Raw genomic sequence first — 15,253 nt, forward strand, 5'->3', positions numbered from 1 at the left:
TCCTCTACCCCGGCGACGCCTATCTAGAAGAGTCTTGACAGAATAAGCCGGGGTACCATCAATAAGTTGAGGGGGTGGGGGGGTGGGAGCAGAGGGGACGAGGTTAAGTGGAGGAGAATACCGGTTTAAGCTTGGAGACATGGAAAACCGGGTGAACCCGACCGAGAGAAGGAGGCAAACGTAGCTTAACCGTCACGACCACTTAAAAAATGGTGTATGGTCCAAGGAAACACGGTGCCAGCTTACGTGAAGGCTCCCGGAGAGGCAGATCCTTGGATGAAAGCCATACCTTTTGCTCACAAATAAAGCGGGGCGCGGGTCGACGATGGCGGTCAGCCGTGACTTTGGTCCGTCTGGATGCTTGGATCAGAGTTTCTCTAGCCCTCCTCCAGGTGCGTTTGCAACGTTGAACAAAGGCAAGAGCAGATGGAACAGTCGCTTCGGGTTCTTGTGAAGGGAAAAGAGGGGGCTGAAATCCCATGGAAGCCTCAAAAGGAGACATTTTAAGGGAGGCCGTCGGAAGGGAGTTATGAACATATTCTTCCCAGGGTAACTGTTGGCACCAGGAGCTCGGATACTGAGATGTCAGACAGCAGAGCGCTCGACCAAGATCCTGATTAGCCCGTTCGCATTGCCCATTGGTCTGAGGGTGATAACCTGAAGACAGGCTGGCAGTGGAGCCGATCTGCTTATAGAACTCCTGCCAGAAACGAGACATAAACTGAGGACCCCTATCTGAAACAACGTCTGTGGGCAGACCGTGTAAGCGAAAGACGTGTTCAATCATGGCTTGAGCTGTTTCTTTGGCAGTGGGAAGCTTGGGCAGGGGAACAAAATGAGCCACTTTGGAGAAGCGGTCAACTACAGTCAGAATTACTGTGTTACCTTTAGAACTAGGTAAATCGATTCCCCAGCGCAGTGAACCTACCACTCCGGGAGAATGGTTTCATCTCTGGTGGGCTCGGGATTATCGAACATGCGAGAAATGGCATCAGGCTTAGTGTTCATTAAAGCCAGGCCGGTACGAGAGGGTGAAGTTAAATCGGTCAAAGAAGAGTGCCCAACGAGCCTGACGCGATGACAACCTCCTGGCTGAACGGATATATTTGAGATTTTTATGATTCGTCCAGACCAGGAAGGGCTCTGAGGATCCCTCCAACCAGTGACGCCACTCCTCCAAGGCTAACTTGACCGCCAGCAGCTCCCGATTACCTATGTCGTAGTTGCGTTCGGCTGGGTTAAGTCTGTGTGAGAAATTGGCGCAAGGATGCACCTTTCCGTCCTTGGAAGACCGTTGAGATAAACGGGCCTACCCCAACATCAGAAGCATCCACCTCAACGATAAACTGCGCAGCAGGATCTGGAATAGAGAGAATAGGAGCAGAGATAAATCTGGACTTTAAATTATCTAAGGCCTCCTGAGCCCTCTCATTCCATTCAAATTTTACTTTGGTTGAGGTGAGATCCGTAAGTGGCTGAGCGACCTGGCTGTAGTTTTGGATGAATCGCCGGTAAAAATGGGTGAACCCCAAGAAACGTAACAGCTCCTTATGGCAATGGGGACAGGCCATTGAGCAACTGCTATAATCTTGACTGGGTCAGGACGTATCTCACCAGCGGCTATCACAAAACCCAGGAACGAAAATGACCTCTTGTGGAACTCGCACTTCTCCGCCTTAACAAATAACTGGTTCTCCAGAAGCCTCTGAAGGACTCTGCGAACGTGCCGAGTGTGTTCCTGCATAGAGGGAGAAAAGTTGAGAATATCATCTAAATACATAAAGACAAATTTGTCAATCATGTCTCTCAACACGTCGTTAACCAGAGCCTGAGCCCGAACGGCCGAACGCAGTACTCAAAGTGTCCAGAGGGGGTGTTAAACGCTGTCTTCCATTCATCGCCCCCTCTTATGCGCACCAAATGATAGGCATTACGCAAATCGAGCTTGGTAAAGAACTGTGCTCCCTGTAAAAGCTCAAAAGCAGTAGACATTAAAGGCAGGGGGTACCTATTCTTAACAGTAATGTCATAAAGACCTCTGTAATCAATACAGGGACGAAGGGAGCCGTCCTTCTTTTTAACAAAGAAAAACCCTGCCCCAGTGGGTGAGGTGGAGGGACGGATGAGACCAGCACGTAAAGCATCATTAATATATTGGTTTATTGCCTCTATTTCTGGACCGGAAAGAGAATAAAGTCTGCCTTTAGGCGAAGAAGTACCTGGGAGGAGATCGATGGCACAATCATAAGGCCGGTGAGGAGGAAGGGAGGTGGCCCGGGCTTTACTGAAGACCTGGCCGATGTCTGCATATACCGCCGGGACTCCCATCAAATCGGAGAGAAGACACAGAAAGAGAAGCCGCAGAACCCAAACACGAAACATGACAAGACTGAGACTGACACCAAGATAACACTACACTACGTTGCCAATCAACGTGAGGATTGTGCTGCGCCAACCACGCATGTCCCAAAATGATGGGAGAGATAGAAGCATGCAGAAGATGCAGCACAATCTTCTCACGATGATTACCAGAAATGAACAAACTCACAGGAGATGTGCAATGTGTGATCTGTGCCATCTGCTGCCCTCGGAGAGACCAAACATCAAGTGGCAACTGGAGTGGAACAACAGGAAGACCCCAAGCAAGGGCCAGTTCTTCGTCAATAGTTTCCCTCAGCACCGGAGTCTAGAAGAGCGACGGTGGAATGATCCTGCCCGGCGTAGGACAATCTCACTGGTAGTTGTGTGCACATAGTCGGGGAGAATTTGGAAACATTGGCGCCCACCAGGACTCCCGTCCTCACTGATGGGCGGACCCTTTTACCGGACAGGTTCTGGCTATCTGCCCGGACTTCCCACAATAGAGACAAAGATTATTACGGAGTCGTCGATCTCTCTCTCTCTCTCTCTGACAGACGAAGACCCCAACTTGCATGGGTTCAGACTCGACGAAGGCAGAACTGGAAACGGCCTCTGAACAAATAGGATGAGAGGGAATGGTGCGTTGACGAAGAGAGCGTCGTTGATTACGGAGTAGCCTCCGTGCTTCAACTCTGAGAGCTAGATCGATAATACCCTCCAGTGAATGGGGAAGCTCGTGCGTAGCGATCTTGTCTTGAATACCATCAGCCAATCCATCTTGGGCATCCCAGACAGCAGTCTCCCAGTCGCGGGCCTTGCCAACCAGGCGCGTAATGACGTAAGCCACCCGAGTGCATTCTGAGGCATAACGGCGGGGCTGGAGAGCAAAATGGTAAATGGTAAATGGACTGCATTTATATAGCGCTTTTAACAGACCTATGGCCATCCAAAGCGCTTTACAATTAGCCTCACATTCACCCATTCACGCGCACATTCATACACCGACGGCGGTGTCAGCCATGCAAGGCGGTGTCAGCCATGCAAGGCGCCAGCCAGCTCGTCGGGAGCAACTGGGGTTAAGTGTCTTGCTCAAGGACACTTGGTCCGGTGGAGCCGGGGATTGAACCACCAACCTTCCGGTTTGTAGACAACCTACATGAACCACTGAGCCACTGCCGCCCCGGCAAAAATGAGTGAGCATTGGGACAGAAAAGCCCGGCAGGAAGACGGATCACCGTCATAAGGTGGTGGATAGCATACGGTAGCATAGATGAAGTGGTATCACGACGGACCTGATCGAGACGAGAGTAAAGCTCCGCCACCCGTGCAGTAAGATCGTCCACCTCCTGGGCAGTGGATGTAAGCTGAGCAGTGTGTTGCCCCAACCAGGAACCTTGCTGTGCGAGCGGCGTCTTCAGTGAATTATCCTCCGTGGAATCCATTCTTGGTGAGTTTGTCCTGTTAGGAACGACAAAGGACAGATAGATTCCAATGCAGAAGTATTTATTGAATATCACAGATAGAGATAAATGACTTCAGCCACCAGATGAGAAATGTTCACAGAGAGAGATAAATGACTTCAGCCACCAGATGAGAAATGTTCACAGAGAGAGATAAATGACTTCAGCCACCAGATGAGGACGTTCCACTTTAGCCACCAGATGAGGATGTTCCACTTTAGCCACCAGATGAGGATATCCCCGGCAATTAAGGCACGGGGTGAAATCCGTAGACCGCTTCCGTGAGCGTCGCGTCACAGAAGCAACTTGGACAGAGTGACAGTCTGTGATGTAAATACACCGTGGAAATTTAACCAGCTGTGCTGGACCACGGCAACCAACTCCAAAGGACACACTGGGCACAGTCTGCGACGTAGATATGCCGTGAAAATTTAACCAGCAGTGCTGGACCACGGCAGCCAACCTCAATAGACATGCTGGACAGCGCTATAGGCAGCAACGCAGCTGGAGCTGCGACAGAGAGAGAGAGAGAGAGCAGAATTAATGGGAAGCCCAGGCAACGGACAAATGGTGGAGAGAACCCCTGAGCTCCTAGTCCACTCGATGGAGAGCTGGTGGCAAAAATAGTTAATCCACAAAGTAGACAATGTCTTAGATGAAATACAGATAATGCAGGCAAAGTCTTAGGAGCAAAACAGAATAATCCTCAATGTTGGCAAAGTCTATGGAAAAATCAAATAGTCCTTTAATGCTGGTGAATGTTTCAGGCTGGAAACTGGAAAACAGCAGACAGCACAGAAAAATGCTTTCTGACAAAAACCGGAAAACTAGCATCAGTGGAGAAGACTAAGTATGATACTTGCATGTCTTGCCCATTAAAAGAAAGTGTCCTGATGTAGTTTGGTGAGGCTTCCGTTGATCTTGGCTGAAAGGATTGATGAGAGAGAAACCAGCTTGATGCAGATGATCCTTGGAAAAATGAAAAGACAAGGCCAAGGCCTGGCACAAACTTAGAGGTACGCTGGAAACGTCTAGTTTCGTATCCTCATTCTGATGAGAGTCCTGAAAGAACTCAAATGTATCCAGAAAGAAAAACTTAAGAGATGTGTGTGCTCCACACACACACAACTCAGATTAGAACTCAGATAACAACTCCCACTTCAGAACTCCATCTCGCATAAGAAGACCTCAGAAATCAACTCAGAACACCCGGTGTGTTCTTAGCTGGGGGTTTTTAAGCTGTGAAGAATGCATATTATCATTCAGGATATCAAAAATGGATCACATAGATACCAAACAAGGACTAGATATGATTTAGATTAAGTAAGTTATACTAAACCTTCATTTAAACTTGTTTGGGTTAATATACTAATATAACATAAACAACAAGAACATAATCCATGATGAGATTAGAAGTAGTTCATTAAGACATTTCCATGATACATTTATAAGTGAATACATGCATGACTAAATAGAAAGTTTCTTTGTCTGTCCCAAAATCTCCCACATTCTTTTGTGGTCGTAAAACCTTAATCTGGATGTGTTGCCATAGTCACGAGAGATCTGTTCTGTTTTGAAGTGTTAAAGCAGTTGGGGGTAGTGTTATGGACCCCTGGGCTTAGCCTGCTTTTTGAGTGAGGGTCTGCACTTATATTTATGAAATATAAGAAGTTTTTGTGTTTCTGATCTGGCTCAGTTGTTACATAAACCATTACCGTATGAATAGAGCTTAAAAGTGAAAAGAGAATTTTAATGTTTTATGATGTTTCTTTTAGATGAGAAGAGTGAATCATGTTCTGATGGAGAAACGTCCTCAACATCAAAAGAGCGACGGACAGCACAAACTCTTTCCTGCATCACCTGTGGAAAGACATTCAGCTCACAGAGACATTTAAAGAGACATGAGAGAAAACACACAGAACAGAAACTCTTCACCAGATCTGAGATCAGCTTTACTACCTTACAAAAGAAGAAACTTCATTCAGAAGAGCACGCAGACAAGAAGTCGTCAAAATTCTTATCTCATCAGAAACGCCACATGAGGACAAACAGTGATGAAAAGCCTAACCACTGCAGCAGCAAACAAAGTCGTCCTGTTCATAAGAGAATTCACACAGAAGAAAAACCATACAAGTGTCCTCACTGTGAGAAGAGATTCAGACATAAAAAACTCATGAGGAAACACATGCGTTTACACACCAGTGAGAGACCGTATCAGTGCAGTCAATGTGACAAATGTTTCAACTCCAAAGACAATCTTGTTGTTCATCAGAGAGTTCACACTGGAGAGAAACCTCATCACTGTAGTGTTTGTGGGAAGAGTTTTAATAAACATGACCATTTAGTGTCACACCAGAGAACTCATACAGGTGAAAGACCTTACAAATGCTCTCAGTGTGGGAATATGTTTACTCAGTCAAGTCACTTAAAAACCCATGAGAGAGTTCACACTGGAGAGAAACCTTACGTCTGCTCTCACTGTGGAAAGAGCTTCTCTGATTTATCTCATATGAGAATCCATCAGAGAGTTCACACGGGAGAGAAACCTTATCACTGTAATGTTTGTGGGAAGAGTTTTAATCGACATTACAATTTAGTTTCACATCAGAGAACTCATACAGGTGAAAGACCTTACAAATGCTCTCAGTGTGAGAAGACGTTTACTCAGTCAAGTAACTTAAAAACCCATGAGAGAGTTCACAGTGGACAGAAACCTTACGTCTGCTCTCAATGTGAGAAGAGCTTCACTGATTTATCTCATTTGAGAATCCATGAGAGAGTTCACACTGGAGAGAAACCTTACGTCTGCTCTCACTGTGGTAAGAGCTTCACTGATTCAGGTTCAATGAGAAAACATCTGAGAGTTCACACTGGAGAGAAACCTCATCACTGCAGTGTTTGTGGGAAGAATTTTAGTCTACATAGCCATTTAGTGTCACACCAGAGAACTCATACAGGTGAAAGACCTTTCAAATGCTCTCAGTGTGAGAAGACGTTTGCTCATTCAGGTTCCTTGAAAGTCCATGAGAGAAGTCACACTGGAGAGAAACCTTACGTCTGCTCTCAGTGTGGAAAGAGCTTCTCTGATCCAAGTTTTGTTAAAATTCATCAGAGAGTTCACACTGGAGAGAAACCTTATTACTGTAATGTTTGTGGGAAGAGTTTCAGTCGTCCAGGCAGTTTAGTGTCACACCAGAGAACTCATACAGGTGAGAAACCTTACAAATGCTCTCACTGTGAGAAGACTTTTGCTCGGTTATATTCCTTAAAAGTCCACAAGAGAATTCACACTGGAGAGAAACCTTACGCCTGCTCTCACTGTGAAAAGAGCTTCTCTGATTTAGGTTCTATGAGAATTCATGAGAGAACTCACACTGGAGAGAAACCTTATTACTGTAATGTTTGTGAGAAGACTTTTTATCAACATAGACAATTAGTTGTACACCAGAGAACTCATACAGGTGAAAAACCTTACAAATGCTCTCAGTGTGGGAAGACGTTTGCTCGATTAAGTCACTTACAAACCCACGAGAGAGTTCACACTGGAGAGAAACCTCATGTCTGCTCTTACTGTGGAAAGAGCTTCACTACTTCAAGTGCTTTTACAGTTCATCAGAGAGTTCACACTGGAGAAAAACCTTACGTCTGCTCTCAATGTGGAAAGAGCTTCTCTACTTCAAGTGCTTTTAAAGTTCATCAGAGATTTCACATTGGAGAGAAACCTCATCACTGTAATGTTTGTGGGAAGAGTTTCAGTGGACATGGCGGTTTAGTGTCACACCAGAGAACTCACACAGGTGAAAAACCTTACAAATGCTCTCATTGTGAGATGACTTTTGCTCGGTTATTTACCTTAACAGTCCATGAGAGAAGTCACACTGGAGAGAAACCTTACGCCTGCTCTCACTGTGAAAAGAGCTTCACTACTTTAACTCATTTGAGAGTCCATGAGAGAATTCACACTGGAGAGAAACCTTACATGTGCTCTCAATGTGGAAAGAGCTTTATTAGAAGATATCATTTGAGAAATCATGAGAGAATTCACACTGGAGAGAAACCTTATCACTGTAGTGTTTGTGGGAAGAGTTTCACTCGAAGTCACCATTTAGTGTCACACCAGAAAACTCATAAAAGTTAAAGACTTTACGAAAGACGTGTACTGGGTTTTATATTCGTTTTTTCGTCTTTTCACTAAGATGCAGTTTAGTTTTAGTCATATTTTAGTCATCTGAATTGTATTTTTAATTTAGTCTTGTTTTAGTCAAATAAAATTGAATGGGTTTAAATGTAATTTAGTTAAGATAATGCTTTATTTGTCATTGTACAAGTACAACGAAATTGTAGCCATCAACCTGTCCATACATACAATACATAAAAACAAGGTGGGTAGACAGAACAGGTCGACAGAGCATTTAGAAGAAGTACAGCATTACATGAGGGAGGGGAGGAGAAAAAAAACCCAGACTATGCTCCAAAAGGAGTACAGTTTGGGAACAGGGAAAAAACACCTCAGCAACATAAGCACATAGTCAGTACACCTTACAACATGAACAACACACGACTTGCAACATGATATGTGGGAATGGGGGTTTGAGATAGCCCAGCGCAGGCAAGCAGCCATTCAGTCCTGCAGCCCTTTATTCGGCGCTGGTCACAGACCCGTCTGTCTGTCTGGGGGTACAAAGCGCCGAAGGCGAGGGATTTGGGTACTGGGTGGTGATTGCATATATATGTGTGTGTGTAAGAGTTCGTGTGTGTGTAGGCCTTGAGAGAGTCGCTTCGCCCGGCATCCAAATCTCGGTGCCTCAGTCCGTTAACACATCAAATTTCAGTTGAGACAACCTTTATTAGTTCCAAACAGAGTCAACAATCATCAGGTGTCTCTGGGAGAGGGGGTAGGGTATGCAAGAGCGTCTCTCTGCAGTGCTCTTCCGGGGGAGTTGGCCAAGGCTGGATAAGAGGTGCGGAAAGCAGATAAGATTGAAATTATTTGGTCTTGGGGCGAGTAGCGCATTCCTTTTACACGACTACTCTCTTAGTCCATTCTGGTCCATCAGCTTTTTCAAATCCGTGAGCATCTCCTTGATGTTATCCATATTGCGGGTCATTTCCAAGTTGTTATCCAAAATGCGGTTAATAGTCCCAGCCTGAGTGCTGACCGCTCTGCCCACTGCTTCGATCATCCCGGGGCCCGAGCAGCTTTTTTGGGCTTTGGGCAGCTGTCACCGTCTTCTTAATTTCTTGATAAACCAGGGCAAAGCATAATCCAGTCAGCAAGCCCCATGTTATCATGGGTCCGAATAGGTAGATATCTTCAATGTCCTCCACGGAAAGAGCCGCCAGACACACGACCCGCCCCCTCTCCCATGCGTCCATCGTGTAGCCAGCTGCGAACGTACTGGCAGGGCAGACAGGTTCCCCCGAACCCAAGCTTCTTGTCGAGAAGATGGTGTCAATTGCGTTGAGAGACCAGTTGATCAAATCCATGATTTTTAGTTTCAAGAGCAGTGCAGAGAGAGTCTCTCAAAGTTAAGACACATAAGACTAAGAGTTAAAGTGTAATTGAATGTGTCACACTGACAAATATATAAGTGCTGTGATATAAATATTCTTTCATATCCTGAAAAAAGTCATAACCTTAATATTTCAGAAAAGTCCATTAATTAGAGTCCTGTAGGTTGTATTCAGGTAGATTTGGACACTTCTAACATTCATCTCAATGCCTAAATTTACCTCACATTGTTTGAACAAAGAGACAGAGGACACTGGACTATGAATGACATTAATCAGTTCATTCAAAGAATGCATTGAAATATTATTGTTCGCTAATATCTACACAGAAGCTGTGTGGCTTTATTAAATGCAAAAGTTGACCAGAAACATTTTGAGATTTCCTGTAAGAACCCTAGGATTATATCCTTATTTGAAAGGGTCATGAATAATAATGTTGAGCTCTGCTCTGATTGGCTGTTTCTCCTTCAGTTGCTCTGTGTGTGTGTGTAAACAGATCTTATGTACTTTAAGCTTGTATTAGGGATGTTGCTGTGTGGAAATTTTCCCACCGGTTAATTGGCTTGTGACAAACCTGGTGATCCTGGTATTACCAGGTGGGAGGGGCTTATAGATGCACGTGCAGCCGTGCCCATTTTACTTTCGCTTTTGAATTAGAGGCAATTGTTTAAATGCAGCGCTTGTGTAAGCTGCGTTAAATTGCTTATAAGTCTGCGTGCAGCAGTGAGCCTTTTACTAGGGCAAAACTTATTTTAAATAAGTGCTTATGCCAGTGTGCGCTGGTACTTCTGACAATTTATCAGTATTTATAGAAATCAGACTTTGCTTTTGTCTTGTAAATACTAAAACAAATGTCATGGACAAAAATGAATCCCTAACCTAATATTTTTCTGCAATCAAACGATTTTTGTAGCTCTCGATAAGACTTCTGCACCTGTTAACAGATAGTTTGATGCACTGTTCCTGAGCAAACTGCTCCAGTTCTCTCAGTTTGATGGGTGTCTTCTCCAGACAGCAAGTTTCAGCTCTTTCCAAAGATGTTCCATAGGATTCAGTTCAGGATCCTGCATAGAGTCATGGCACACTGTGCCAGGTGCAGCAAAACAGCCAAAAAACATAATCCTCCGTGTTTTACTATAGGTATGAAATATTTAAAGTTTAAGCAGACGTTCAACCATGGACATCCTGAAATAAAGATGAAAATGATCATGATACAGTGTGAACTCTTGTAAGGTGCTTCCAATAACGCTGTCTTTCCTGTTCTCAGTCAAAACAAAAATCGTCTCCGCCTCGCTTCTGCTGCTAGAGAACTCCACCATACGTGTGTGTGTGTGTGTGTGTGTGTGTGTGTGTGTGTGTGTGTGTGTGTGTGTGTGTGTGTGTGTGTGTGTGTGTGTGTTTCCTTTAGTGCTATGAGCCAAGTTTAAATTATGCCGTCTTAGCAGTGAAAAAAAATGTATCCACTACTTTTATCCATGGCAACTTACATTGCATTTAAGATATATATTTTATTCGTGTGTATTTTCTTTGATCTCTTACATGAAAGGCTAACATGAAAGAAGACAGTTTGATAAAGCAGCAAACCGTGCCTTCACATCAAGGACAAAATAATTGTTTGCCTTGAGCAATATCACATCTGGCAGATAGATGTCGCTGATCAAGACTGCATTTTATGCCTGTACGCTTTGTGCCTTAACCCCATTTTCAGATGTCCAGCTTATTATTTGTTTTTATTTCATTTATTACATATTGCATTATTTATCTTTTACTTTTATTCTTATTTCTATTATTCTTTTCTATTTTATAAACATTTAGTTTATATTATATTCATTTCATTGTATTTAGTTATTTTATTTTGTTGTTTAAATCTTATGAGCTGTATGATCATGTGATATGATATGAGTCTCAAATGGTCTCAATCTCAAGGTTTATATTAACGTAATGAACAGTACATTTTCACTGTCTGTGTAACAACACCTGATAAATCTTTGCTTCTAGTCAGACAAAGTTAATCTGACAATCGACATCATCAGACAGATCATTGAGAATACAACTAAGATTATTCAATAAACCATTTTTATTCCATAACACTTTGTCTTTTGTCTACTGTTCTTCTCTTTATCTTTGATCTGTTGATTTGAAGTAAAAACTCATAACAGAGTTGATATTTGAGTACAGATTTAGTGATTTCCCGACAGACAGAAATGGGCAGAATTTTTAGATTGTAGTGGCAAAACGTTCCAGGGGCCAAACAAAAATTAATTTATTTGCTTGTGCCAAAAAAGTTCAGTTTATCAAAAACACAGCATGTATTCAAAGATTTTTTAACATCAAACCCTTCTTATCTGAGATGACTCTCTGCTTATTAATTCTCCTGCCACAGTTATTTATTACTTCAATGTTTGTCATTGTAATTGGGAAAAGTGCAGCTTGACTCTTTTAAAGGTGACAGAATGATTGAACGGAGTATTTATCCTTGTTCTGTGATGTGACGTAGACACATTTTTTTGTTTGGGTCTGTAATGCCTTAGAAGCTTCCTAAAAACCTCTCTCAGATAGCTCTATTAGGGTGGGGGATTTAAAACAAAGCCCCTGGCTTAACACTTTCTTCAAGCAGTGGTACAGGAAAAAGTTTGCATCTTTCAATAAGACTTTTTTTATGCAAGACAACGCTTCATCACATGCATCAAAGTACTCCACTGCATGACTGGCCAGTAAAGGCCTTAGAGATGAAAAACTAATGACATGGCCCCTTCTTCACCTGACTTAAACCCTATTGAGACCTTTTGATCCCTTCTTAAGCAGGACATTTACAGTGAAGGTAAACTGTACACCTCTCTGAACAATGTCTGGGAGGCTGTGGTTGGCTGCACAAAATGTTGGTTCAGACCAGATCAAGAAACTGACTGAATCCGTGAATGGAAGGCTTGTGACTGTTATCGAAAAGAACGGTGGCTATATTGGTCACTGAGTTTATATATTTTTTTATTTTTTATTGTTTTATTATGATTGTTTTTTGTGAGTGTAGAGTTTGTTTATTATTCTCACTTTAACAGTTGAAAAAAACAAGTAAGATGGTAAAATCTTTGTTTTTCATTTAGTTGCCTAATAATTCTGCACACTAATAGTTGCCTAATAATGATGTACATAGAAATATTCTGTTAAGAAAGCCAAAATTTCACTTTTACTACTTAAATGTTCAGGTTTGAGGGTTTGTTAACATTTTGAATTGACCAAGAGCACTGTAGTTGTACAATAACAAAAGTAATCCTCAAAAATACAACTTGCCTAATAATTCTGCACTCCCTGTATATATATATCCTGAAAAAACCCATAACCCTAATATTTCAGAAAAGTCATGTTATAATGTTAATGACATTCATTTCATGCAAACAAACACATGCAACCACTATGACAGTATTTTGAGACACCCCTTAAAATGACCAACTCCCTGATCAATTCCCTGACTACTGAACACAAGAGCTGATGACACAGCCTGTGCTTTTACATCAACAATAAAATAATTGTTTGCCTTGAGCAATATCTCACCATAAGCATGCGCTCTGGTGTGAGCCTGGTTTGAGCCCTGTTGGAGAAGAGTGTTATGCTTAAAAGCACCTTCCGTTGGGGTAAGAAAGCTCTTTTCCAGTTTGATTTTGAACCCCATTTTCTCCAGGTGCTGTGCCTGTCTGAATACATTTCCTGTTTCTACTGAGCTAAAACAAACCAAATGTTGAGTTAGCTTAATATGTAAATGTCAGAGGGGCAAACACAGCATCAGCAGATTTGGTAAATGTATGTGGGGTTAGAGATTATCTGATGGGCAGGGCCTTCACTGAGGAAATTCTATTGTAGTGATTTCCTGTATCAATCTATTCTGGTACCTTTTCATCTCCATCCTAATGATAATGAAGTGAAAAGTTATCTTTTGTAGGTGCTGCTATAATTTGATTTTAATTTTCTTCTAATAGCATTTCTCTTCTCACTTTTATTGTCACGATACGTTTAAACAAAAAGAGAACCCAAACACAGACACAACTGAAATACTAAACTGGAGGTTTATTGAACACAAAAACCCACGTGGGGGTAAAACAGGTAAATAAACACGGAACAGGAACAAAGCACTGGAACACAGAAACAGAAGTCAGAAACACGGATAACATGAAACTCTGACCTTAGACAATGAACGCGCACACAACAGAAAACGGGCATTATAAAGACACGACATCAATGGGGAACAGGTGAACATAATTAATTACGTAAGGCACGAGTACATAAGGGAGTAGGGTGAAAGTGACAAGACACTGGGAACACGTGATACAAATACATAATGTGAAAACACGTGTCCCCACACAGAACACAATGCTGCCATAATCTTGCCCTCTGAAATAAGACCTGAATCTACACCAAGGTCTGGCAAGACCATGACAGCGACAAGACACTGGGAACACATGGAAGCCACACATATTCAATTCAATTCAATTCAATTTTATTTATATAGCGCTTTTCACAATTTGGTAATTGTATCAAAGCAGCTTTACATAATAGATGCAGTGAAAAGCACAGAAAATCGACAGATAGCACAACATAATAAACGATAGCACAAGCAGTTAAATTTGCTACGGCTATAAATCAACATTATAAACAAACGTATTACTAATGTAACGTATAGAAGTTAAGCCCAAAAAGGCTGCCTCCCCGGGTTGAAAAACCCCCTAGGAGAAAAAAACCCCGGAATTTTAGCCGGGGAAGTAAAAAAAGTCATAGGAGGAAAAAACCCTTGGGAGGTATATATATATATATATATATATATATATATATATATATATATATATATAAACACATTGAAAGGGAAGGAGATTCAGCGGAGAGTAAGCGGGTTCTGCCGGTGGTCTTTGGTCAGGCATCAGCTGGACATCACGTTGAAGAACAGCTAGTTGATCAGTTGTGTGCCGACTTTCACATGTACCGGAACTGGATCTGTTTGTCTCGTCCTCGGGATCAAGGACGAGACAGGGAGAGAGACACAAAATCTTATTAGCGTAGGGGCCGTTCACATAAAAAACAAGTGTCACACAGTAATGTGGTTTTAGTCAGCTCGGTTCCGGACAGGCTAACTATTGCTGGTTAAGTGTATTACATATAGTTGATGATTTTAGAAACAGAGCTCGTTTGACTAAGGCCAGAGGCCCCACTGCCGTCGTTAATGCTAACGTACAGTGGCAAACGGTTCTGTATGACATACTATTTTAAGGTCGTGGGAAAAGGCCAAAATTGCAAGCCGGCCATATTTGGCAGTTAAGACTCAGTCGAAAACCAATTTAAAGTTTCAGCATATTACTAAAGAGTATTAATGAGATTTACCATGCTTTGAAGTGTTGACGAAAAAAAAGGTTTTAATTTATTCATTAATTTATTTATTTATTAGGTTGTACAAGCTAGCTATTAGGAGATAAGTACCATTGTTAAAACAACTATTTGAAAGCCTTGTTAAAGAGAAAAGTTTTAAGTCTAGATTTAAAGTTATCTACTGTCTCTGATTTTCGGACGTCGGTTGGTAAATCATTCCATATAATATGACTCCACATGTCCCCCACACAGAACATAGTACTGTCATGGTCTTGCCAGATACACTCAGACCTCAGTCTAGTACAAAAGACCTGGCAAGCCCATTTCATATAATGTAGTCAAAAAATTGAAAGTGTGGAAAACATTTGGTTGTATGATGGTGCTGCTTCTCTTCCATTCACTCCTCTCATTTTCAACAGAGTTCAGGTCAGAGGACTCGATGGTAAAAGTTTCATTATGTGCTCAGTGACCCATTTTGTGTTGATTTTGATGTTTGTTTTGGATTATTGTCTTATCTCCGTCAACAATTTGATCTCTCGGTGAAGTCACCATGAGCTCACAAGATCCTCATA

General features: G+C 42.3%; 1 protein-coding gene across 1 annotated transcript in view; it reads left to right on the plus strand.

Moving 5' to 3' along the window:
- LOC141348972 (uncharacterized) overlaps nucleotides 1–11,721 on the plus strand; it is a 107,583-nt gene extending 95,862 nt beyond the window's left edge. The window contains exon 2 of the mRNA XM_073861653.1: nucleotides 5,597–11,721. Coding sequence (XP_073717754.1) covers nucleotides 5,597–7,959 — 2,363 coding nt within the window. The 3' untranslated portion in view covers nucleotides 7,960–11,721. The remainder of the gene's footprint in view (nucleotides 1–5,596) is intronic.
- The last annotated feature ends 3,532 nt before the right edge of the window (nucleotides 11,722–15,253 follow it).

Source organism: Misgurnus anguillicaudatus, chromosome 23, assembly GCF_027580225.2.
Source record: "Misgurnus anguillicaudatus chromosome 23, ASM2758022v2, whole genome shotgun sequence".
In the NCBI taxonomy this organism is placed as follows: Eukaryota; Metazoa; Chordata; class Actinopteri; order Cypriniformes; family Cobitidae; genus Misgurnus; species Misgurnus anguillicaudatus.